This window comes from Amblyomma mixtum, chromosome 3 (genome assembly GCF_055824585.1).
Source record: "Amblyomma mixtum isolate Tamu chromosome 3, ASM5582458v1, whole genome shotgun sequence".
Classification (NCBI taxonomy): Eukaryota; Metazoa; Arthropoda; class Arachnida; order Ixodida; family Ixodidae; genus Amblyomma; species Amblyomma mixtum.
The window spans coordinates 32,966,791-32,993,572 of NC_143014.1; the positions used below are offsets into that span (position 1 = coordinate 32,966,791).

The 26,782-nt window shown below is 45.0% G+C and overlaps 2 protein-coding genes across 3 annotated transcripts in view; one reads left to right on the forward strand and one right to left on the reverse strand.

Annotated features, from left to right (window-relative positions):
- On the forward strand, positions 1-20,968 carry LOC149349605 (uncharacterized). Of its 2 annotated transcripts, XM_089578632.1 has the most exons (10): positions 2-1,519; positions 10,532-10,747; positions 12,258-12,341; positions 13,746-13,883; positions 14,339-14,460; positions 18,040-18,153; positions 18,275-18,380; positions 18,477-18,651; positions 18,751-18,971; positions 19,259-20,968. In XM_089578632.1, the coding sequence occupies exons 1-10, from the start codon at positions 280-282 to the stop codon at positions 19,330-19,332; spliced, it is 2,490 nt and encodes an 829-aa protein (XP_089434758.1). In that variant the 5' UTR covers positions 2-279; the 3' UTR covers positions 19,333-20,968. The 2 variants fall into 2 exon arrangements, with proteins under 2 accessions (XP_089434759.1, XP_089434758.1); XM_089578633.1 differs by lacking the exon at positions 12,258-12,341 and having other exon boundaries at positions 1-1,519.
- LOC149349606 (TBC1 domain family member 12-like) overlaps positions 20,673-26,782 on the reverse strand; it is a 24,278-nt gene continuing 18,168 nt past the window's right edge. Inside the window, exons 9-11 of the mRNA XM_089575469.1 lie at positions 22,470-22,579; positions 22,308-22,411; positions 20,673-22,252 (exon numbers count right to left, since the gene is read on the reverse strand). Coding sequence (XP_089431595.1) covers positions 22,053-22,252; positions 22,308-22,411; positions 22,470-22,579 — 414 coding nt within the window. The 3' untranslated portion in view covers positions 20,673-22,052. The remainder of the gene's footprint in view (positions 22,253-22,307; positions 22,412-22,469; positions 22,580-26,782) is intronic.

Here is a 26,782-nt window from a genome sequence, read left to right on the forward strand (position 1 = left end):
CATGCCTCCTGTCGCTTCGCAACAGCGCCAACAGCGCGACACCGTGGCTACCGTGGCCAATAAAGAAAAAAAAAAAAAAACCGTGGCTACCGTGGCGACCGGCGTACCGTCGGATTTTCTTGTGGAGTGCATCATTTCATTGGAAGTGCGCCGGCATGTCGTCGATAACGTGTTGGAAGTTGGCCGCCTCATCAGCAGTATGCACTGAAGTAATGAAGCTGTGTTCTAGGGAGCTCAAATTTTTATGTTTTACGCACGTAAGATATATTTCCTAGTGAGATGGGAGAAGCTGAACTTCCGCCTGTTCAGCGGCGTCGTTTCGCCTCAGAACGACGAGAGTGGAAAAAAATGGTAGAAATTCAGCAGCACCTCCTTCTCACGTCCTCTCGGTCTTCCAAACAAATTTCTTCAAGCTCCAGTTACGACAAGGCGCCTCAGGCTGTTCAGAAACAACCAGCTGGACCGAAGCCGAAAGCACCGCCGGTGACACCTGTGACCAAACCTCCGCCACCTGAAGATCAAGCATGCAGCAGCGCGCCCGCGTTGCTGGGAGAACAGAAGATTCTCCTCCACACTGCCGAAGTCATGGAGACGCTCAGCATTTTGCTTCAGTCCGATTCTTCTGTTTGCAGCTCCTCGTCTGGGACAGACGGCCGTCAGGAGTTGTGCTCCGCGCGCGATAAAGAGCGCGTCAAGGCCCTGCACGACCAAATGAAGTCGCTCATGAAGGAACGCTGTTTGCTGGTAATTAAAAAGGAATGCAGCCACCAGGTCGCCGCAGTCCGAAAGTTGCGCGACCGCATCAAAAACCTAGCTCTGGCTGAAGACACTTTGATTGGACAGCTGCTGTCCTCGGGGCACCCCATCCTACCCAAGGACGTCCTGCACCTGTCTTTCCTTCGCAAGTCTGCGTTTCTTGACAACTTGCAAGCGGCCACCTTCGCCTGGCCTTGCCTCCTCAAGTTTCTCGGCCACACGTTTAATAGCTTCGACGCGCAGTGGCACAGTTCTTTGGACGTCGTGCTGCGCTGGACGCAGGTTCGTCTAGACTCGTTGACTGAGCAAGCGCTGCGGTGGGCATGGTTGAGTTTGCGCAACGACATCTTGCTGCTGTGTCAAATGGATGCTGCTGACCTGCACGCTGACTGGATTGGCGGCGTGTTCTCATCGTGCCACTTCTTCAACCAGTTGCTCGGCGCTCACGGATCTAGAGTGACTCCTCTGCTTGTGTCAACGGTGCTCTACACGCTTGCAGCGCACCAGGCCGAAACCTCTGCGGCCAGACTTGCTGCGTTCGTTTGTGGCGAAGGCAGGAAGGGTCCTGAAGGCGCTGTGCGAGCATATACTTGGGAAGATGTCGGCGGTATCGACTTTTGGAGCATGGCTTCCGACGCACCTAGCACCGCCGCTCTTCTGACTGCCCTGATCCAGTCCGGCCAGACGTTGCTTCTCAAGTACCTCTATGCTGCCACATGCATTGATCACTCAGCCCCACCTCAAGCTGCCAGGCAGAAACAAGGTGCCTGAAACTGCATTATCTTTCAGAGCGATAGCTGGGGTTTATAAATGTAGTGGGCGTCGCCGTCGTGTAATATGTGCCTTCTATGGGCATGTATCCAGGGCCTTAGGTTTTCCTGAATCTGTAGCAGGGAAGAAGGGCGGGAGGGTGGCCGGTGCTATATGCTGAGAAGCTGTTGTGGTCACCTCTTTGCCGCACAGAGTTTCTGCCTGCTTGACTGTGTGCAGTAGACTTACAAGGATGAAACCTGCTAATATAAAGTAACAGACATCACATTATCACCATGAGCTGCCTTGAGAGCATCATGAAATGCTGCTGATAATGCCATCCAAGTTATCCTAGCCCCTGTCACCTTCTTTGTGAAAGGGCTTTACAGTAGGGAAGGTCACATGCGACGCTAGATGATTGTAATGGGCATTTCATTATTTTTCTGTGTGAACAATAAGTGTTAAGGATGTTACAATGTTTAATAGAAAGCTGAAAATGTTTTTTAATTTCTAGTTCTAACCAGTGTTACATGCTAGACCAGTTGGTACATTGCACTAAAAGTGACGAGGAGGGCCTACTGAACATCACCCGCTGTTTTACTTTCCATCTTGTCTTTACGTCATAAAGTGTTATTTAACTCATGAAGCATAGATTTTGTTTTGTTAATACAGTAACTATAAAGTATCTTTAAGTAGACTGGTTTTTTATATGCCAATAACAAGCACGTCGGTGTGCTTCCTGAAAGTTTTGCTAGTCACTTAGCAATTGATACCTGCAGTGAAAAGTACCTTTTCCTCATGCTAGTTTTTTTCTAATTATGAGTGAAATCCACCAATATTGCCCATTTGGCTTGCTGTTTTGCGACACTGGTTATTGCACTTAAGATCTTGGCACATATGTAGTACTACTGTTGCTTTACTTGTCCCGGCTTAGGTATGTCTAGTCTATTGATTTGTACAAATCCAGATTGCAGGAGTAGTGTACAAAGCTGGCCCTCAAATCAATACACTAATTGCACTTGTCTTGTGTGGGTGGGGCACCCCGGCATTTTGCTGCTCGGCACAGCGGACCACACCCGCAGGGGCACACGTCTTTTCCTCTTCGCGCTGAAGCGACGTGCCTGTTGTCCCTAATTAGACCTTTCTTGCAAGCCTTCCATTAGGGCATTATTGCCGTGGTTGGACAGAATGACCCCGAGGTTTCTAGAGTGGCGTGGAGACCAGGTTTATGAGCGTGTAATCTGTTTCACGCATTTCCCATGCAGTGGCGGCCAGAGGCCAGTTTGGTCAAGCATTGTTGTGCATGTATGTCTGGGTTCTTTTTGGCATGCATGTTTATTTCTTGGGATGTTCCTTTGGGTGTTGAAAGGCTTTAATATGCACTCGGCTGTGAACTGCTGGAAGGTCGCAGGGAATGTACAGTTCAATGCTTGAACTAAGGCCAGCGCCACTGCTTGCTGTTCAAGATTAACATTATTATTAATTGTTATTTGTCTGTGAAGTGATTAATAAGCTTTCATGCTACATTTAATTGCATTAAGCATTTATTGCACTTGGCCGCAGCGGTGGCTCAGTGGCTATGGTGCTCGGCTGCTGGCCCGAAAGACGCAGGTTCGATCCCGGCCGCGGCGGCTGAATTTCTTTGGAGGAGAAATTCGAGGCCCGTGTACTGTGCGATGTCAGTGCACGTTAAAGAACCCCAGGTGGTCGAAATTTCCGGAGCCCTCCACTACGGCGTCTCTCATAGCCTTAGTCGCTTTGGGACGTTAAACCCCATAAACCAAACCAAACCAAACCATTTATTGCACTTAATTAATACTGCGGAACTTTAATGGATCCTTTTATGAGGCATGTTCATTCAAAACTTAAATCTTAGCTGTTTCATGCGCAACTTGTTTTTAGGCATTGGTTTGTTTCTCAGACACCACTCTTGTGTGCTTGTGCCATACTTTCTTTAGTTAATGCAACAGTTTATATTTTCGTTTTGCTACGGTCAACACAGAATGCACCTTATTTCAGATTTTAGGTTCTCTATGGGCAGAGCTGTTCCATATAAGTTCCCTATTTGTAGCAATGTTGTGTCTGCCTAAGTTCACTAATAATGATGAGAAGTTAAGCCCTGGAAAAGGAAATTGGTTAAATACCAATAACTGCTGCTAATCTCTTGCTCAGGTTGAGATCACGTCTGGAAGCATGACTTTTCGTGAAAACAAAGGGATGTTGGAGATGGTGGTGTACAGGTGTTTACATTCAAACTTATGTGGAGAAGTTTGATTCATTTTCTGATCAATTTTGAATGTAGCCTTCATATCCTTCAACTAAACTGTTTGGAGAGAATTAAGTAGTAGTAAAAGACCTTTATTCGACCATAATTCATAGGCCGAGCATGTCGACCGCCTGGGCAACCAGAAGTCGCTGTTCTTCTTCCCCTTCAGCGCCAAGCCAGTCGAACCAGGTGGTGATGGATAGAGAGGGTGGGGGGTAGGAACCCGAATTAAAACCATGGCCTTGGATCAGTAGAAATGTGCTCTAGTGAGTGGCATGCCGTCATACATTCTAAGTTTCAGAACTGCGTTATTATAATGTGTAACTGTTAGTGCCACAGGCGTTGTGGGGTCTGAACAGCTAGTCTTCACAAAAAGTGGTAGTGGTGGTGGTGGTAATAATAATAATAATAATAATAATAATAATAATAATAATAATAATAATGATAATAATGTTTATTGCTAGCTTCCATGTTACATTTTTCAGTTACATGGCTGTCAAAGCCAAAAATGGCCTGAGGGACTAGGCCCGGCAAAATCAGTGAAAGCGACATTAAGAAAACTAGCAGAAAAAACATAATTCAAAGATCGGCTTTTAAGAAAACACAGAGATAAAAAATAAATTGTTCACATCAATTTGGTTGCAAGAAAGGAAGAAAAAATGCAGAAACCAAAAACAGGAAGACATATGTAAAGATGGGCTGTGCAAAAGAGACAATCAGATGAAAGAAGACTGAGTGGGCTGTTATTGAAAACCTCCACGGAAGTGACTCTGTTTCCCATTTCTTTAGAATGCACAGAAAATATAATTCCGAGGGTAAATAATCCTAGGAAGTTTAAATAACAGATTGCTGACTGGCAGTTGTTCCGGGAACTCTCAACATTGCCCTATTCATCAATTACAGACCTAGGTATAGATGAATCTCAATCCTTGATCACACTGCATATTATAGATGCTGCTTAGAAATCCATTCTAGAGACATCAGGTAAAGTACAAAACAAATGACAACCATGGTGGAATGCACAGTGCAATAAAGCTCGTCATAACCAAAATAATGCATGGTCAAAATTCCACCGTTATCCTACAGTTGACAACTTCATAAACTTTAAGCGAGCTAAAGCAAATGGCAGGTGTACTCGACGTATATCCAGACGGGAAAGTTGGCAGTCGTTTCTCACCTCTGAATTCTTAAACAGGTATGCATAAAGTTTACAATAGACTAAAAGCACCTAAAAGGCATAGCGCATATCCAATTCCTCTTGTTAGCACTGCTGGCGATACATTGGAGCACCAAGCAGATGCACTAGGCAAGCACTTCGAATACACTTTTAGCTTATTGCATTATGCAGATTCCTTCTTGAGATACAAGCCAGCTGAGGAACGCAAACCTATTATAAAAAAAAAGCCGTCTGTAGGAGGATACAGTTAGCCCATTTACTTGACAAGAGTTGAAGGTTGCCTTAGGCACATGTGGCAACCCAAGAGCAGCAGGCCCTGGCAGGGCCACTAATGGAATGCTCAAGCACCTGCATGAAGAAACCTTTGAAACTATCCTGTGCCTGTTTAATAAGATGTGGGCCGCTGGACGTTTTCCCAAAACCGGGAAAGAAGCGATTATTATTTCGATATTAAGCAAGGCAGAGAAGCCACGCTTGCTGCCAGTTATTGGTCAATTGCCCTAACCAGTTGTTTTTGTAAACTCTTAGAAAAAATGATAAATCGTTGCCTTGTGCATTTACTTGAATTTAGTGGTTTTCTTGACCAGCATCAAGCTGGATTTAGGGCTAATCGGTCAACCGCTGACCAGCTCGTTGCCTTCGAATCTTACATAGGGGACGCTTTTGTGTATAAACAGCACTGTTTATCTGCTTTCTTTGATCTAGATAAAGCATACGATACCACATGGCACTATGCTATCATCCGTCACCTGTTAGTCTTTGGGATGTCAGGGAATATGCTGACCACCATTCAGAGTGACCTGTCTGAACGAACATTCAAGGTCCATATAGAGAATTCTTTATCTAAGCAGTTTTTACAAGAGAATGGAGTCCCTCAAGGCAGCGTTCTTAGCTGCACACTTTTCATAGTCAAAATGAATTCATCAAAGAGCATTCTCCCTAGATCAATATCCTACTCTGTTTATGTTGGCGATGTACAAATAAGCTACAGTCATGTAATTGGTCCATGTGTGAGCGGCAAATTCAGCTAGGAGTAAAAAATGTATCAAACTGGGCTCACGAAAATGGATTTAAACTCAGCACAGAAGAGACAGTGAGTGTACTCTTCACAAAAAAATGTGGTGTTAGACCCAAACGTGACATCGCACTTACCGGGCAGAGTATTGCTACCCAAAAAAGGCCACAGATTTCTTGCCGTCATGGTCGAAAAAAAGTTAACATTCGTCACACACATTAAGCAGTTACGACTTAAATGCATGAAGGCACTGAACGTTCTAAAGATCCTGTCACACCAGTCCTGGGGTGTAGATCATGCAGATTGAAACTGCCTGCTGAGTCTTCTAAATCGTGTAGTTCTATCACGTATAGACTACGGCTGAGTAGTGTAAGAGTCAGCACGAAGAACCATCTTAAAAATGCTTGATGCAGTGTACCACCTCTGTCTGCGGTTGGCTACTGGTGCTTTCTGTACAAGCCCAATTGCCAGTTTGTACGTTGAGGCAGACCGATGGTCACTTGAATGACGGCAGAAGTTTGCAAGAATAACATACTCCACAAAGGTATTATCTCATGCTGCCCACCCATGCAACGTGCTATAGCGAAACCCAACCAGTACACTGCTGTTTTCAAACCAACCATCTGAAACCCCATCACACTTGTCCAAGACATGAGCATACCACTCTCCAATATTCTGGTGACTTCTTCTAAACACATAATTGCTCCCCGGGAAGTTTATCCAGTTGACTGTGACACATATTTTCGTGAGGTTGGCAAGCATGGGTCGCCAAATGGCATAAAACAGCCCTTAATGTCCCTACAAACAAAGTATCAGCGCACAGTTTATTACACTGATGTCTCCAAGACTTATTCTTTGTGTAGTTCACAGCTGTCAATATTCGGAAACAAAAACAGTGAATAGACACTCAAGCATATTTACTGCAGAATGTCATAGTATCCTGATGGCTGTTAGAACCATCCTGCAAAAGAAAATCCCAATCTCTGTTATTTACTCAGATTCCTTAAGTGTGGTTATGGCCCTGTCCTGTGGGGAACCCTATAAAAACTCTGTGATGAATTCCCTCTTGAAATGCCTTATGTCTGCATGCACACTGAACCTTAAAATTACAATATGCTGGGTACCAGGTCAATGTGGCATAGATGAAAATGAAGGAGCTGATAGGCTTGCTGCGTCAGCTGCCAAAGTGAGTCGGATGGATATAAACCAACTTCCATATCAGGGCCTCAGGCCACATATTAGGACTGCACTCTGCAAACAGTGGCAGCAGGATTGGGACGAACAAAACAGAGGACGAACTGTACACAGTACAACCAAGGATTGTAAGGTATGCCACAGAAAAACAAAATAGATTCAAAGAAGTTGCTCCCTGCAGACTTGAGGATAGGACATACATATGTCACGCATTCACACTTTTTTACAGGATCCACCGGCACCACAATGCTTGAGATGTGGAGCCCACATCTCAGTTGTCCGCACATTAATCATGTGCCCGAGATTGGAGACAGAAAGACGACAGCACTTCCCAGAACTATACACGTTTAAAATACCAACGCACCGTTCTTTATTTTTAGATGGTGACCGCATGGTTTCATTGGATAAGGTTTTTAAATTTTTAACTCATGTAGGCTTTTTACAAGTTATCTCTTATTCCAACTAACCTCAGCCCCTCCTCATTGCTGAGGAGAACGCTGGGCTTAGCCTTAGCTGCCAGATGCCTCATCCTTCTTGCTCAAGCAAGGACTGTGGTTGAGGCTACCTTGCTTTCTGTCTTTTATATGCAGGGACTCTTACCACAATTTTTAGGCACTATACACCACTTTAAACCATTCTACCTGACTTATACACCCTCCTGACACAATATAGTCATGCACATGCTCTCTACTCTTAGGCCCTATACACCCAGTGTTGATTTTGACATGTGCACATATTTTAGCCTGAGCCAACCAAAAACCTTGTGTTTGGCGCTCTTTGGCCTTAGATGCCCTTGCGCCAAAAAAACCCAGCATCATAAAGAATGCCCATGTGATGTGCAGTGTCAGCGCGCATTAAATAACCCTCACTAATGCGTCCCTCATAGCCCGTGTTTCGCTTCGAGACATTAAGGAGACACTGAGGAGAAATTGAAGTTGACTTGTATTGATGGAATAACAGCTCCTAACCACAAAAACACGACTACTGAAAACACAGCTCTTGTAAGGTAGAAAAGAGCAAGAACTAAAATACAGGTATCGCCGCCACAGGCCCATCTCGCAAGTACAAGCATGATGACGAAACAGGAGAGAAGGCACCATGGATCTCTGAGGCTGGCGAACGTGCATGAAGGTTACATGTTTGATCGGTATTGAAGTATATAAGTTTTGTTTTGAAACCGCTAGTTCACTTTTATCACAATTGGCGGCACAGTGGGCAGCCAGCTGAGTTTCGGTACGCTTTGAAGTACCTCGCAGCTGTGCACACGCCCCTGTGGTTTCTTTTTGACGCATCTCGATTTACAAGGGCGGAGCAGCAGAGGACCTCCAAGTGCCTCTCTAAGTGCTCCTCGGACGAAGTTCGTGCAAAGGCATTCACTTGCGACAAGGAAAAAGAGCTGCGGATAGTTAATGTTCCACGCACAGGCCCTGGTGCTCAACTCGGACCCTGATAAGCAAAAAGGAAGTCATAAATCAAGCCCAGGCAGTCACTAGGTCCCAAGGGAGCCTTGCTGACTCGTAGCCTTGGAGGTCAGAACCTTCTCGAATTTGATTGAAGAAATGGATTTTTTTTCTCTCTCTCTGCACGTTAGCAAACACATTGCTGGGCGTGTTTGCTTCGGCAACATACCAAAATGCTGGGCTGCATAACCAGGCCTATTATTACAGAATTATTATCACAGTTTCAAGGGGCCCAGAAACACAATTTTAGTTGACTGTTTTGCCTGTCGATTGCATACAGTGAGTTATAATGCTGCTATTAGCATCGGTAATACCGCGTATAGTCCGTTTTTTAATATTTTATTGCCCTCCCAAAAACAAATTCATGGCTCTGATGGTGTCCACACACTGTGGCGGATTTTAGCAGCGGATATGACATCACCTGGCGCGAGTTTGATGATTGGACAAACAGAAAATATACTGCAAATTGTGTGAATAAATAGAGACACATTTTGTCACCTGTCGGTTTTTTATATTAGATAAACAAAAACAACTTGTTCGTCTTAGATGAAAGCCCTGCAAAGCAAGTAAAATAAAAATACACCACCAGGGGCTCTGGCATGGAAACGACGCTGCCAGTGTCAGCAAGAACGAGTTATAGAGAGCAGGCAACCATGGAGTGCAAACTTCCGCGACGTGCTATGGCAGGCTGTTTTGATTGGTTGCACCAGGTGCCGTCATTGGGAGAGCGAAATAGGAGTGGGAAGCCCCGCCACAATAGAGTTGAGGGCAGCGTTTTGTTTGCTTGTATTTTGAAATTTCTTCATTGAATAACTCCCATTCCTGTGCATCGATTCCTGTAATTCTTTTTAAGACAGCATCTGTGTGACATAAAGAATCCACCTGAAGTATAAGCCGGTATCCCCCCAAGCAGTGTTTCGCAGCCCCTTTAAATATGACTGCAAGTGCCAATCTCTCCACGTCAGCCTTGTCGGTGGCTTGGCAGTGACAGCGACGCTGCTGACTCCTCGGTGCTCGGACTTTCTTGCCAGACCCGCCGCCTCAGCCCTCAAAAGCATCACACGCTGTGTGGGATTGAGGTCGCTGAAGTGCAGGCTGCAGTTCTTTGTGAGAACTTCGTTGTGGGAACTGGTAACAGGATCCATCGTAATGTAAACGAAGCGACGGCGGCTGATAAAGGCCTGCAACGTTCGGCTGGTTGTAGTTTTCGTTTCGGCTGCTGCTAGGCGGCAGCACAGCGCTCGCAGCCAGCAATCATGGAGTGCCCGTTTCCGCCACTTTACATCACTTTTCTCCTATTTCATCATCAGAGAGTCCAGAGTTTGAATCAGAGTAGCGGGAAAGTTTTTCTACTTCGAATCCAAATCTTTTAGCAGTAAATGCATCTTTTGCTGCCGGACAAGTGGCAGCAAATGCACGAAATGCCGAACTGTCGGATTTCACTAACAAAAAAAAAGTATGTGATAATGCTGACCTCACTGTCCCTTTAAACCCCCTTATTTACGATTTGCAATAATGCCATGCGAGGTTTTGCATTTGAATGTGAATACAAACTGTGTGTAATAACGTGGCGAAGAGCTGTGTATTATTTTTGCTGCCTGGAATTTTTTTAATATGCTACAAATCTGCATGCAAGGCCATTTTTGCTTTTCTATCTTTCAGGAATGTGGCCCCCACACCAATCATCCAAATTACTGGTAGGAAAGTGAACCTGCATCTTTTGGGAATTTAAAAATGCCCTAGTTGCGCTATGTGTGCATATTTCTCAGAATGGGCCTATTACAATGTCTGTAAGTGCCACAGGTGGCTGTGTGGTGTTTATCGTCGTCGTAAAAGTAGCCAGCCATACCGTTCTTTCTCTCCTCCTCCTCATGTCACTGCTGCACATTCTGATGGCCTGGCGCTGCCTGCAGGCAGGGCACTTTGGCAGAAGCAGCCGCCAAGGGCAACCCGTCCCAGCTGCTTTGAGCTGGAAAACCTGTACTGGGACCACTACTGGGATTGCTTTGCCAGCCAGCTGCTTGCCAGGCTGGCCACCCTGAACTCGAGCCCTGAGTTTGGGGAGCTTGTGGGTGCCCCAGCAAAGTCAGACTTCTCGCTACTCCACATGCTGGCCTGCCAGAGCCATGGTGCATCCCTTTACATATTCTGACTCTTTTTTTTTCCTTGGTGCTGTAGCGTAGCCAAGATTGCATACTACAATAGTTCCTGTATGCATGTACAGTCAGGCCGGAATGAAACGCGAACACGCATATGTCATACATTTCTGCTTTGCAGCGAGATATTCCTTTACAACCTATTTCCGATTATGCATTTCAGTCGGCCCTTTATCCAGACACATGAATCAGGCTAGTTGTACACTTCAGCTGAAAGTAGGCAGGTAAAATATTTTGTTTTCTTGACATGCTCTGTTCGCGTTTCATTCCGGCCTGACTGTACCATTCTTTTCAAGCTCTCAGGCCACACGGTTTACTGCTGGCTTATGTTGCCGAGAGCTTGTAGCACCTCTGGCACTTGAAAGCTGGGAAGGGATGAGGAGGGATTCCCTCCTTACCTTCCAGGGATGGGGAGAATGCTGTACACTGCAGGGCCCAGAAGCAAACCCGGTGGCCTGTGAATTTGAACGGGAGATTCATACTTTGGGTTCAGTGGAGGACCTTCCACTTTGCCTTGTTACAGTACTGCAAGTAAATATTGTTCTCAGGTCTCCATTGTTTTCACATAAACAAATTGCGTTCCCAGGAAGGCCCTGTGAAATACACTGACACATGAAATACTGTCTTGATAGTGTTCTGGGGTATAAATTATGAGAGTGGTATTTTGGTGCAGGTCATCTAACTGCACAATTTTTGCAATTTCTGCTACTTTTTCCAGGTTACATTTTGCAGCTGGTGCATTGTCTGCAGGCACATTTTTGAGCCGACTCCTTACCTTACCTAGTTTGCATGCATTGTTCAGTCCACATGCATACCAACCTATTCGAAAATATGTTTACTAGCACACAAATAAATAAATGAAAATGTCCACCTAATGTCAGTGAATTTTAGGGTCTTATTGTGATGCATGTCCAGAGTAAAAGGGAATATTTTTGACACGCAAGAGAGGCCCTTTATTGTTGTTATGAAGTATCTTGCAGGATGAAATCATGTATATAGTCTACAGCTGAAATTACTCACACTGCAAAATTTCTAAACTCGTGAATATACACTGTCCATAGACTATTGTCCGGCAGATGCAGTAATGCAGAAAGCACTGCAGAGGCCACTAAGTTGTTTCCTCCTGCGAGCACAGCTACCGTGCAATGCACTATGCTAGCAAACTAGTGGTGCATATTTTTCACATTTGCTCATCAAGCTTTGCTGAGCTTTCGTAGAGTGGTGCACTAGTTGGAATTGTTGGGTCTCATTAGTGCTCGTGTCACAGTCACAAGCTGTTTGTTCTCCAGAGGAGCATGATGCACTTAGCTCATTTTAGCTTCCTAGAGGAGGTTGATGCGTAAATCTGCCTTTGAGCTATTACTGTTGCCCAGCACAAATAAGTTATAAGAACAAACAGTAGTATGCCGATACATTTTTTTCTGCAAACAATGCACTTTGGTGGCATCATGCTCTTTCTTGTGCTTTGACCAACACATTTCAGATTTGCCAAATGGTGCAGTGGCCTCAATGAAGTGTGTTTCCCAGATCCTTCTTGCTCAGCTCTCACTGGTGGCTTGGAAACAGGGTATGCATGGTGAACTCAAGTTTTTGATTTCATTTAGCCAAGTTCTGTTGGATACCAGCGTCTCTGTGTACTGATGTGGACCCTCTTTTTCTGTGTAATAATTCTTCTAAACCCAGTCCTGGTTTCCAGCAGTCTTCAGTCAAGCATGCACACCATTCCGCACACTGTGACCTGTGCATCCTATGTTGGGCATACTTGTGCACGGCTGTGAGGAATAAGGCTCAATGAATGGGTTCTACTGGTGTTTGTGAACGCACAGTGTTTTCTTCCTTCCTGCACAGTACTGGTTGTGCACAGCCATCTGCTGGCCAGCTGAATATAAATGCCCTATAATATGCACCACGTCTTGAATCATCCTGGGCACTGTCATGGCCAAAATATGCTACCTTTTGCAAGAGGTGCACTTGCACAGAGGTAGACACTTGCATTATGAAACAACAGCACAGATATTAACAGCGTCTAGAATATACTATGTGCATTAGGGGGCATGTACTAGTTGCTGTCAAACTAGAGCAGGTGCTGTCTGCATCTTATGGCAGTCGCCGAATAAATTTTGTGCAAAGCAGATCTTGGCTGAAGGCTCTCAATCTGTATGGAAGTGCTTCATTAAAACTTAATAACTGCAGGGTTAACCTCATTACTGCCGTTTAATTTTCGTTTAGAGTGCAGCGCCTGTTCGTGGGTTGAGCCGTGTCGACACCATCGGTGTAAAACGAGCCAAACCATAAATAAGAATAAACATTGTTGCAACTGGGATTTGAACCTGCGCCACTGCGAACAGATCAGCTTTGCTGGCCACTGCACGAGAGCACTAGGCTATTGCCGCAGCCGGTCCCGCCTTGTGTTAAACTGCAGCACACCTTTGCGCTGTGCATTGCACATCATCGTTGTCTTCTGCTAATACTGCTATCAAACTAATGTACACTTTCTCGCACGCTGTGCATCAATCATCGTCGGGCCGCTGCGGTGGCTCAGTGGTTATGGTGCTCTGCTGCTGACCCGAAAGATGTGGGTTTGATCCCGGCCGTGGCGGTCGCATTTTCCATGGAGGCGAAATGCTAGAGGCCTGTGTACTATGCGATGTCAGTGCACATTAAAGAACCCCAGGTGGTCAAAATTTCCGGAGCCCTTCACTATGGTGTCCATCATAGCCTGAGTTGCTTTGGGACGTTAAACCCCCATAAACTATAAACAAACCATCACACATTGTCGTCTTCATCAAGTAATACTACTATATAACTAGTGTCATCACCAGGCATGCCGATGGCCCAGCAAAGCAGAACAGTGAGCCCACAGAGCCTGAGACACCGACAGAGCTGCACTCAAATTTCGCATTAGGGAGAATCGTAATTGTCTTCAGAATTTTTTAGCTTTTTGTTGAATGTGGGTGTGTGCCTTTTGCAGGCCTGAGCTCAGCCTTGGTCAAATCTTACCATGGAACAGTCAAACAGGCCATGAGGGACCTGTTGCTTCAGGCAGTGCAGCCCCTGAGTGCCTACTTGGCTGCAGCACCAAGGACAGACTGCAAAGACAGCTCTCTAGGTGCAGCAAACTGTGGTTTTGCTAGTGGCTGTACAAGTTGCATTGCTGTTTGTATTTATTGTAGCTTGCTGGTACTGACAGATGCAAACATCATAGTTGCTACTGTTTTAAGTCAATTGTTTTCTGCTACATTACAAATCATTTATTTCCTAAATATAACTTATTGATTAACATGTTTACCTTATAAACTCTTGTAAGGGCTGCACTTTTCTTTTTGAATTCTGGAGGGAATTTTGAAGGTGTAGCCCATACAGAAATTAAAAATCTTTTTTTAGCTGGGTAAAATTTTGTTGGAAGGCAGTGACATCTGCATGCAATCGAACCTGTCCTAGTGCACATCTACACAGTTGAGGTAAAAGCTGTTTTAGAATTTCTGCTGTCTATGCACAAAGCTTGCCATTGCACATGGTGTCAGTGCAGAAGAAATCTAATGACGTTCTTATTCAAATGTGCAGCTAAGGTTCATCTGGCCCTGACTTTGTGGTATGGGCTGCATTGGGCTGAAGCTAGCCTACGGAGCAACCTACGCTCTTGGGCGCCACCTTTGCTACCTCATGTTGTTTCCTGCGACTTGCAGGCAAGTTTTGCTGCAAATGCCTTTGTCACTCCTCATCACTCGTGGTGCTGCAAATTTGAACTAACTTTAATCTTCCAAATTAATGAGTTCACAATGACTACAAGAGACATTTTTGGGTTAGGTGCCTTCTAATTGCTTCAGGAGCGATCGGCTGTTATTGCTGCAGCTATTGAAAGCTCTATAATGTGCACAGCCTTTGTAAAAAGTTTAAAGCCCAGGGGGGTTTGCTTCTAAGCCGTGTAATGGAGCTCTTGCAGCATCTGTGAAAGTCTTAACGTAAAGGGTAGAACCAGAGTTGCTCTTATGCTCAGCAGACTTGGTACGCTGGGGATGCATAATTAGCCTCACAGCATGGCCCAGTAGCATACCCCGCCCGGGCTCCAAACTTTTGGTAAAGGGGGTACCTCTCAGTAGGGTACGCCGTCCCTTTTAATTTTACCGTCACTGCTGATTTTATATTGTGCAGTTGAGCAGTAGTGTCACAGGAAACGAATGAGGTTGGGAAAGTTTTTTTTTTTTTTTTTTAGCGTGTTCTGAATAGCATAAAGAGGACAGGATAATTTAGGGCACATAGCACCAACCTCCTTACTTATGCCACTTGCATCCCTTTGAGCTGCAGACCACGTGCTAACCTGCTGTACAACATATGCTTAGCTTTGTGTGCCTATCTCAGTGTGGTGGCAGCATTATCTCCTGTAGCAGTGACAAGAGCGTGTTCATTCTGATGGCTTGAAAAAATGCTGTTCTCCTATTGGCCATCCAGAAAAGATTAGAAAGCACGAGGTCAAGTGCTTCCATATTTGAGAATGTTTTCACCACTATTGCACTGCAGGTCAAGGAGGGTGCAGCAGTGCTCTTGCGTGGATCGCTGAACTACTCGGTTTACCATGATGAAGTTTGCATTTTAACCACACTAATTGTAGTTGCACTAATACTCCGTTTCATACAATAGCAGTCAACTGTGCTGAAGCTAGCACGTCTGTTTGCGCTGGCTATATCCATGCCCAAAAAGTAGTTTGCCTTGCAGCCATAGTGAACATAGGCATATTTCGTTGCGACAAAACCTTAAGTGCTGTGACCGGCACCTCCTGGACTTCGTTTTACCAGAAGTGCCACATTTTTGTCCTGCGACTCATCGAGACTTCGAGAAGTAAGAATCCGCGCTTCATCTGCACCCAGAAAGCAGTTTGCACTCAGTGACAATTATAGCCAGCGGGCCCAAGCACTGAACGCCTCATAGCTTTGACCGTTATTTTCTTCAATGTGACCACTTCGTTTTATTACTGCTCTTTGTTTTCGTCCAAACACTAACAGAGATTTCAGTAAGAACAAATGATAAGTAGCTGAGTTATATGGTTTCGTGCACGCACTACTTCCGCAGCCTCTGCAGTGTTGCCCGATATGCATGAAACGGAGTGTAGTAACCACTGAGAGCTTGGAACTTAAAAGTCTGCTTAAGGTCACCTGTGTATTACTCGCATCAGGTTCACTGCATTGGAATTCAGTCAAGTCAGTCATTATTTAGAAACAGCAGAATGTCTTTCAGGCTGAAAGCTATGCAAGTAACTTGGCTGGGGCAAAGAACAATTTCATTATGACAGTAATGGTTAGCTATACTTAAAACAAGAGTGTGAACCAAAAGAGTATTGTGCAAACAAATTGGTGTGCCGTATTTACAAGTAAATAATGCGGCAACGAATACAGACTGTTCTGCAATTAAATGTGCACCATAGGATGCTTTTTTTTTTCAGCTAAACCGGTGAATTGTCCAAGCTCAAATTTCGCTGAGAAATGGCATTTGGTCCGCAGAATTGTTTTATACAATATTTGTTTGTGGTACTTGCCAGAATCGATAAGAAGTCAGGTATTCGCATCGTCTGTGGTAACGACGAAACGCAACAAGCCGCTCTCTCAGCGACTGCACCAGTGGCGCCATCTCGTTTGTCAGCTGTGGAGATTCGGCAGAGCAGGGGATGTGTTTTGCAGGAGGTTTGAAGACGCTGCTCCAGCTGCTTAATGAATGATCACAAAAAACTTAGTTTTGCTACCCCCCCCCCCCTTCCAAAAAAAAAAAAGGGCTATTCAGCAGTGCTGGGTGGCATTTGTTGAAATATTTCGTGTATGTTGCATTTGGTGTTGGTTAGTACTAAAGTTCCAACCTTTTTGTTTGTTCTACTTATGGTTCTTTGCCATGGCTCCCTGCTTTGTGCATGCTTTTTCTTAGTCTCTTACTGTGAATATTTTTGCCATAAACACTTAGTTGGTGTACTACACTTGTGATGCCCCTTCTGCTCTGTGTGTGCCTATATATTTTATGCTTGCTTTTTTTTTTGAGCGAGAGCTCTACTGCTTTGGTTCTTTGGGGTCACGTTGGTATGCAAACAACCTTGGGAGGCAGCAGAGCGCAAAAAAAAAAAAATGAAAACAAGAATAGTGAAATAAAATAAAAACAAAAATAACAGCATCAAAAAGAATTGTCAAAAATGCAATGAGCATAAAATAGAAATAAAATAAATAAAAAGCAGCTTTTGCTCTGCATTAAGGTTCGGCGGAATTGTGACAAACCCGCGTCAATTTTTTTCTTTTGCATATGAGTCATTAGAATTAACATTCCTTTTTGAGTATAGTGAATTTTCCCTCACAGGCTGTGTGCTGATTCAAAGAAAATATTTACTAGAAGAGTTGAAGCTGAAGCTTCTCTCTAGGCTTCACAGTGATTATAATTAAATTTAAACTTGCCAACTCCAAAATGCTGCAACTGCTGAGGTCAAAGTCAAAAGATCCTGAAATTATGTCAAGATTGCAAAAAGTCTCCTTGCGGCGTAAGTTGCATTTTGATCAAAACTGCTATGAATCGGACATACAACTTCTGAGCACCCATTTCTTAAGTGAAGATGATGCAATTGCCTTTGCTGCGTTTCTGAAAGAGACTGGTTATAGCACGTCTTGGACTAGTTTCTTTTTACACTCAGCAGCTGCTCAATGGCATTTTTTTGTCACCGAGGAACGGAATAAGGGTGGGTATTCTTTACCCTATCGAAGGGCCTCTTTTGCTCAGAAGTGCAAGCATAACTTCTGAAAGCACATCATTCACATCAAGGTACCGTCTGTGTTTCAAGGCTGCTAATTAGGCACCACTGCTTGTCCATTCGTCACTGCTCCGTTATTTCAGCTGCAAGTTCTCTCCAACTTCCAGACAAGACTGGCTGCTGCTATCACCAAAGAAATACACAATGCATTATAATTTGATACCACGGGTGATATTTGTATTTTTAAGATCCACCTTTTTTCTTTTCAAGCAAGATGCAAAAAGAAAAATTTAAATAATTAGTATCAATGTGGTACCGTAAATGAACCCTAGAAATTCGGGCATTTTGTGGTAAAATTGCACAAGTTGGCAGGTTTAAATGTGGTTATGCCCGCGGAGCTGTTTGATTTGGAGTGCATCTCCATTACTTTTCCTTGGAATGTATAAGTTGCTCATATTAAGTAGGTGCAGAGGTATCATTCACATAAATGCAAAAATGTGCAGCTGGTTTGTGCCTGCTGCGTTATTTCACACAAACATTTTGTTTTCAGTCAATCATTGCTTCAGCAAAGTGCGCGAAACCTTCATGGGACAAGCCTGAGGACCCAACAGAGTTGGTTGCCCGTGTCAACTCGGCATGCGCTTCAGCTGTGGATGCACTAGAGGTATGAGAAAAAACTTGCCAGAGGTGGCACACATTGAAACGGTGGTCGCCATACTTTCAAAATGCCTATGAAACCTGCTCACTGAGGACATCGTGTTCATTTCCTTTTTCTACAAATCCAGTGTCTGCAGACGTCAGTTGCTGCACGTTACCAAGATAGCTGCTACAAAGCCTGCCAGCAGAAAATGAACTCTGTGGTGCCAGCTGCTAAACATTTTCAGAAGCAAGGTACACCATCTTAATTCATAAACATGGCACCACCTCTTGTTCGCAAATAGAGGCAGAATGTGAATAATGTTTCATTTTTTTTTCTTATCCTTGCAGTGGAGAGCAAAAAATGTGACTATATAACACCTACCCTGGATCACATTTTGGATCCAGTGATACAGGCTCTTGTTGGATTGCCAGCAGATATGCAAACATTATATGTGAGGCTTACACTAGAAGCAGTATTCAAGGCCTGGAGAAGGACACTGGAAGTAAGGGATTTAAAGTTTAGGTGAGCTGTTCTCTGCATTTGTTGCCACTTGAAAGTCAGTGGAGCCCGAGTGGAGACTTGTGCTTAGATACTGAAATCTTTTTTTTTTTTCCCTTTCAGTGAACAGACAGCAGCTCAACTTAAATATGACGCAGCTTTGTGCATTGCTCGTGTGGAACATTCAGATTTGAATGACAGTGCCAAGAGTGGTTTGCAGGATTTGAGCACTTACCGAGAGTTGTTGGAATTAGCTCATCCTGCTCAGCGTACTGCACTGGCTTCTGCTACAAGTGGGAGACTTTTCTCCTCAAACAGGGTATCTCCCCTGCTCAGAACGAACGGTGAGTGTGCGTATAAGCTCTGGTCGTCTACCCAATAGTCGCAATAGTTTCCCAGATTACATAGCCTGTGTTGCATGTGCCATAACCAAATGGAGCCACTTGGAGCATTTTTACTTTGACCCGGTTCCTTTGACTGTTGAATGTGTGTATAAATGAATGGGAGCAGGTTAATGTCTGCAGGGTGCATTGACCCAAGAACTTTTTGGTGGGTCAAATGTGGGTTACAGTTGCAACTTACTAAACTGTTCGTAAAACTTGCTTGTATTGAGAAGCATTATGTATTGCAGATGCCCAAGAAGTTGCGTGTGCTCCAGTACGCATGCGAGGAAGGCTGTGGCACAAGTGGTGTTGCAACCTGTAGTGTCTGGGACAGGTAATGTTTCACAGCAGTCACCATCTCCAGAATATTTGAAATGCCTATGAAATAGGCAGCGTTCAGCATGCTGCCAAAGCTTTAATGGACGCACAACATTCCCGACACTGTACTTGAGTTTGAAAGGTACAGAGCTATAAGTTGTTCATTCAGGGCAATTGGTTGCAGTGCTGCCATATGATGAATGCTGTTCTCCGGAAATGCACAGAATGCATGTAACAAGAGTGCAGGAGGCCTTCGTAAATCAAATAGTAAACAATAGCTGGGACCAACCAAATTTCACTACTGTCATCATCATCAGCCCAACATCCTTTACTGCAAAACAAGGGCCTTTCCCATATCCCTCCAAGTGCCGCCGCGGTGGCTCAGCGGTTATGGTGCTCGGCTGCTGACCCGAAAGACGCGGGTTCGATCCCGGCCGCGGCGGCTGGAATTTCTTTGGAGGAGAAATTCTAGAGGGCTGTGTACTGTGCGATGTCAGTGCACGTTAAAGAACCCCAGGTGGTCGAAATTTCCGGAGCCCTCCACTACGGCGTCTCTCATAGCCTCAGTCGCTTTGGGACGTTAAACCCCATAAACCAAACCAAACCAAACCATATCCCTCCAAGTAACCCTATCCTGTGCCAGCTGAGGCCATGTTATCCCTGCAAACGTTTGTGCTCCGATTCCAAATATGCCATTTATTTTCATCTAGTATCCTTGTGCACTTAAGTAGCAAGTTGTTTTTTGTCGAGAGCTACAAGAAATTTTGCTGCAGGAAGCTTGCCAAAATGCCTACCATTGGTTTCTCATGACATCAAAGAGTGCATAGGGAATTGTTGAAGCACCTAAACCGGTTCCGCTGCAGCTTCCACTGTGCTGATGTCGCATGCACCAATTGTTCCAAACGGTGCTCAGCCGGTTAGGTTGGCTGATTGAGTTGCTCAGGCTGCTGCGAAGCTTAGGAACGGAAAACCAAAACTAAGCGGTCGGAATGCTCTCTGCTACGTTGCTGCTGCCAGGTTGTCGTTATGCCTTCCGTGCCGAGCACGTCAGAGCTGTGAGAGACTATGCAGCATGGAGTTCAGGTTTTAAGCAGTACTATTTCAACAATCCCTTGCCGCGCTGGTCATTCCTGGACATGGCCTCCTTTTGGGAGCTCGTTTAAATTAACTAGTGCGAGACCAGTAGCATCTGAATCGGCGAGCGTCCGACACCATGGGCTTGCATGGGCGTTGGCGGGGACAGAGCCGACAGAATTATCTGGATTGATGTGAAGCATTTTTTCTGACAGTGTATAGCTTTTAGGTGATGCCATGATGAAACAGAGTAATGGAGTAAAGACGAGCTGTATGTACAGAAGGTCTATTTATTTTTATACATATTTGTACATTTCAATACGCACCTAAGCATTTCTATACAGGTGTATACCCTCCTTGTCTTTACAACTTCAAAAAAAGCTTAAGTCTAAGCCTGCAAAAAAACCAGCAGGTATGCATTTGATTGTAGCAGCACCTCACCGCTGAGTTGCACATGTTCATTCATGTGGGTGCAAACATTGTATAAAATCTTTTAACCCACCTATAACTTGTTTCTTCCTCTCTGCCGAAAAAAGAAAATAAAGCAGCATGCATATCGGCCATCACTGGTGTGTGTTCATTTCATCAATAACAGGCCACATGGTTCATCTGCACAAACTTTGTAGAGCACAATACTGAAAAACAGATCCAATAACTCCAACTACTCCACTGCACTTGAGAGATTAACCTCCTGTACATCAAGCTGGATGGAAGACTTTTTCTTGCCTTAGAGAGTAACAGTTCTTCCATCAGCTAGAATGCATACCATGGTATGGAACAGATGACGCAGCCTTGCTGCTTACAGAATCTGGCCTACCAGCAACAACACTGTACTCTGCCAAACTCGTGGAATGGTATAAATACTGAGAAAAATTGTATGGTGGGAGTTCCTTCTGAAGGAATGCCCAGCATGGGTGGCCTTTACAGGCCCACGGGTTAGCAGCACAGTTCACTAGTCGGAACCATCTAAGTTTGCATTTTGCTACTAGCTTGCAAGCATCACATTACTTTATTGATATGCCCTTGCAGTAGTACCTCATGTCACCGGAAGCAATGGTCAGAGATATAAAAATAACTACCACAATGAGACAGCCCATCATAACCTCAAGTCCTTGGAACAGATGCAGTACCCAAAATAAAAAGGGACACTACAAGACACTCACAGCAGCAGAAAACACTGCACCATACATACTTCTGCATAACACTGTGATTCGATGTTTTCTGGGCAGTGCCAGGCGCAACACTCCCCAGCTCTAGCCAGCCTGCACCACCCTTCCCTCCCCATTACAAACAGCATGTACTTACCAGACACTGTGGTTGCCACAACCCATGTTCAGCAGGGCCCTGGCAGCCCCTTCACACGCTAGATTCCCCTCCTCCAAAGTTTCCCAGCTGGTTGTGAGTATTGACTAGAACTGGACACTAGACAAATGCGAGCCAGGTGACGTCAACTTCTACCTCCATGAAAATGAACTCAAACAACAGTGAGAAAAGAAAAACAGGAAAAGGATGCTATGAAGAAAGAAAGTTGTGTGACATGCCACTTTGTGTCCCCTTGAGTTTCTTTTCTTTTTTTTTTTTTGCGAACATCTTTTTTTCATGGTACACAGCTCGGCGACATAGGCCCAGTCGCAAATGTACAAGCCATCCTCAGCTCTGGCAAGTCCCAGCTGACTCTCGGTGCTTGGCCAACACCTGGGCAAAATTTCGCTTGTTTACAGTCATGCGAATGGCACTGATGGCATCAAATAAAACATCGGCGCTCATATCTTCGGGCAACTTCGTCAAAAACTGAGCCAGGTTGATGAAGTCCAGGCGCATGAGCACATCTTCATACAGCCGCAGTATGCCTGGAACCAGAAATGCATTAAGTGGACTGCCTAGAATAATCTGTACAAGGCTCACCGAGAGCAGACCTGAACAGGAACTCCTCGCCGTCCCGTAAGAAGACATCCCAAACCCTGCATGCCACATCCAGGGGCAACGATCTGCTGTAAAGTGTGTATATCCTGCAAAGAAGGCACTTCTTAATAGTTGCCTGCAAACATCTACAAAATCTGAGCTTACCAGTCAACCAGGTACAGGTCTGAAGTGAGGTTGTGCTTCTCGAAGTGCGCAAACAGCTTGGGCAGGTTCTCACGGAAAAACTCTTCATACAGGGAGTAATAGGCATTCATCTGCATTAAACAAAAGATGGCATTACAGCAAACAATGTGCCACACAACATTGGTTTCAGTATGTACAGTAAACATTGAATAGCTCGCATACTGAAATACTGGCCAAGCCAAACGTTTCTCTGTCACACAATAAACCCCAATGAGTGCCTTTGAAGAACCTTCTTGCGTGCTAGTTGCCTCATTTCAAGGAGTTAACTCTCACCACTACGAAAAAAATGGTCGATTTTCAGTGTTTCGAAATAAAAATTATTCCTTCAAGAAGTGCCAAATGTATTGCACATTGTAATGCATCAAACTGTAGCTTATTAGTTACTTTTTTTTGTTCAAAATTCCAGAGTTGCGTGTTCAAATGTTTTTGAAAATTTATTGGTTAAATATGCTGGTAACATACACACAAAAAAAATCACAAGCAAAAAAGCGGCTGCACCCAGCCGGAAGTCGTTTGCAAAACATATACAAAACATTGCCCACATTCTTAGCTACCATCCTTGTCAATTTCGGCTGTGTACACAGTACAATGTTATGGCCGTTAAGTTGGCTATCATGAATGCTCTGCCACCTGGAAAAGCAGTCGCCCGAGAACATCAAACAGCAGCAGATCTGGCACGTGCTGCACATTAAATTTGTTCTTAGTTCTGCTTTTAGTTTTTCTGATAGAGGGGCTTGCAGTTCCTCCTCTCCGTTTTTTTTCCCCCCTCTTGGACAACGGAGCTAATTAGTTAGCGCAAGGCGTCTGCACTGCTGCTGGGGCATGACGAAAGGCTTCAGGCACCATGCTGTTGACGTCCCAATTGTATTGGCGGGCCCATTGGTGGAGCGTTGTCTCCACGGTGGTCGCCTCAATAAGAAATTCCGCAACAGTGCGGGGTGGGCAGTGCACAAGGCCCGTGAACAGCTCCTGCTTAACCCCACGCATAAGATGGCGAAGCTTCTCCTCAGTCGCGTTGAAATCGGCGTTCTTGAAAAGATGGGCCATGTCTTCAAAATACATGCGCACACTTTTGTTTGTGCGATGGTTTCGAGTGTGCAGTGCAGCTTCAGCCTTCTCCCGGCGGTCAGTGTTGGGGAAGGTGGCCAGGGGATTACAGCAAAATGTATTCCAGGCGGGAAGGGTAGCCTCGTAGTTTCAAAACCACATCTGGGCAAACTCTTCAAGAGCAAAGTATATGTTAGTGAGCTTGCGCTCATTGCTCCAGCCGTTGTAGTGGGCAACCTGCTCGAAGGTCTCCAGCCAATCTTCAGCGTCTTCAAACACGTCGCCATGAGAAGATGGCGGTGGTCGCGATGGGTGGCAGAGGATCAGTACCGGGGGCCTGGTGTCAGTGGCCACGGCTGTTGGACTCCATGGTCTAGGCTGCGTCGTCCTTATGGGCGTGGGAAGGGGCCCAAATTCAGGCGACTCTGCGGAGTCGGCGGGTGGGTTGCTGGTGAACCAGTAATTGCGTATTATGCTGGAAGGAGTGCGCAGGTCGGGAAGCGTACCCAAGAACCACGAAGCAGAGCCGAAAAACTGTGGCAGTCCCAAAGTGGTCCGACAGCATGCATGCGCTACTTCGCCTACAATTTCATGTATCAATATGAATGAGACGTACTAGAAATGTCCATGTTTGAGAGAGAAAGCACTCAGCCAAGCATGGCGCTCATGCATATGCTGCTGTCCTCGCTCACAAGTGCCCACGCTTCGTAAAGCTCGATAGTCGCTTTTGTGAAGGGCCTTCAAAAAGCAGTACCCGATGCCAAGGTCTGAAATAACCCCCTTTGATAACATGCCCTTCCATAGCAAGGCCTTTCGAATGGTAGTAGGATTTCAGTGCCTGAGCACTGTATGGGACAGGCTTGTTTTAGGTACAGGAAAATATCTTTGAAATGCACGTTTGGCGGACACGTGAGATCATTTTCCCGGCTGCCAATCACTCATGGTGCCAGCACTGAGGAGAGCCATTACTTCAGTTTTACCTATCACTAATGCCCAATTTCAGGCAGAAAATGCATATCTTTGGATAGCTCCGGGAGACTCTGTGCAGCAGGAATACCGAGCCAGAAAGGGTGCTTTTGCGAACCAAGCCAGGTTTCTTTCAGCCTGCCCACTTGCTCCCCTGATGTCATATTATTTGAAAACAGAAACTGGTCTATTCTCACGCATGTACAAATATACAGGAATTTTGACCCTGCATTCGAATTCCAATAGCAGTCAGGCAAATAAACTAATTCAGCTTTCGAGTACCTAGTATAGAAGTTCACAAACAATTTGAGCTCCAAATAATTGCACAAAAACGTGGCTTCTGAGACCAATGCTTGCAGATTCATATTTTGGAGGCCACAGTGCTATGCCGTTTGCTGACTTTGCTGAATGAAGCTACTTTTTTCCACTTTTTGCTACCGAAAATTTGCCACCTGCAACTACTGGGGACATAGCATCCACAATGCCTGCCTGACACATCACACATCTTGCATGTTGACATCACAACTGGTGTACTCAAAGTATACAGGGAGACTCAAGCAAATGAGACATTCACAAGAGAGACAAGGCAGGATGGGCACCCGTCCCATCTTCTCTTTTGTGAGTGTCTTATTTGTTCAACTCATATCCCTGTATTTGACAGAAACCAAAGTAGCCCAGCAATGCATCCTGCCGATCCCAAAGTATCAATGTTCTTGCGGCTACCAACAGTCACCACTGAACAAAGGAGGTGCACTACGACAAAAACGAGGCACTAGTACAACCTACTTTGCGAGTTCAAGTTATGTGAATAGTTGCAACTGGTATTGCATTTGAAAACAATCATCAAAAGCATGTACAGTCGAGGTTAAAAGTCTCTGACCCCCCATCCATGTGCCGGTCTTGACACCAGGAGTGTATCGTCAGACTGCATGCAGGGCAGCACGGTTCGGAATTTGGAGGGGGGCAGGACCTTTGATCCAGACTGTACACCAAGGCTAAGCCTAAGAGATGAGACAGTGTAGTCACAGGCTGCATGTGTTATGGTGCATTCGTGGGTTTTTCAATCAACAAGACAAGCAGCTTCTATGCTTTTCTTCTTCTTCTACAGGGCCTCTGAAGTCACAGGTGGTGCTGCAAAAATGCTGTAGTTTGCACGAGAATTATGCCGACACAAACATGAAGCCAGCGCTTTAAGACGTGCCTTCAGTGGAAAATTATAGAGCAGCTTGTTAATGAATTTTTACATGCCAAAGCAACTCTTCGAGCTGTGAGGAATACTGTAGTGGAGGGCTACGGGTTAATTTTGACCACCAGAGGTTCTTCAACATGCAATGAAATCATTAACAGGCGCTTTTACATTTTGTCTCTACTGATATGCCACACTGCATCCAGGACCAAACCACCAACTTCTGTTCAGCAGCCGAACACCATTGCCACTGAGCTACCCCAGCGAATGATGATATAGCTTGTGTTGCTATAGCAGGATACAACTTAAAAAAAAAGAAAAAAAAAACTGCAGTTGGCAACACTGGCCACGGTCTGCAGCATCCCAGATTACTGCGCTGGCCAATTACAACAATGAACAAAATCAGATCTTTAAACTTGACTGTATCAAACAATCCAGAGGCATCAAAATTCTTGAGCTTATAATTTCGTCTCGTGATAATCATTTAAGTAGCAAGAAAACTTTTAAACGGCCTACTTTTAGAGCAAAAGCATTAGTTCACGGGGTCAAACCCAACCAAGAACCTTGCAGTGTCCTTGACCTTGAGGGTGCAGCCTTGACCTTGAGGGTGCAGAACTAAAATAAATATTGCCTCAACTGAGTTTGAAACCCACAGTGGCGTGAACAGATCAGCTTCGCTGGCCACTGCATGAGAGCACTATGCTATCGGTGCAGCCGATCACGCCCCATGTTAAACTGCAATATACTCTAACGCTGTGCACATCATTGTCTTCATCAACTTCCGACGCAAGCAGATCACATCAGCTCAACCTCGATCAGACCTTAACCCGGATCTAATATCGTCGCCAGACGTGCCGACGACCCAGCAAAGCAAAACCATGAGCCAACCAGGCTAAACACATGCTTTCACACGTCTACTCAGTTTAACTACATTACAAACCCTGCCACTTTGTCATGAGAAAATTCCGTTTGGTGGTCCTGAATGAGGGCGGAGCTTCACTGCAGACTCCTATCTGACTATAAATGAGCTAATGATTACAACTCAGTGCTACAGTAACCATAATACATGCCATGC

Bases quoted from the DNA above. Each gene is read 5' to 3' on its own strand.
- LOC149349605 (XM_089578632.1), top strand. From the start codon at position 280: ATGGGAGAAGCTGAACTTCCGCCTGTTCAGCGGCGTCGTTTCGCCTCA. The intron at 1,520-10,531 runs GTGCCTGAAACT...CGCTGCCTGCAG, and splicing joins AGCTGCCAGGCAGAAACAAG to GCAGGGCACTTTGGCAGAAG. The intron at 12,342-13,745 runs GTATGCATGGTG...TGCCTTTTGCAG, and splicing joins ACTGGTGGCTTGGAAACAGG to GCCTGAGCTCAGCCTTGGTC.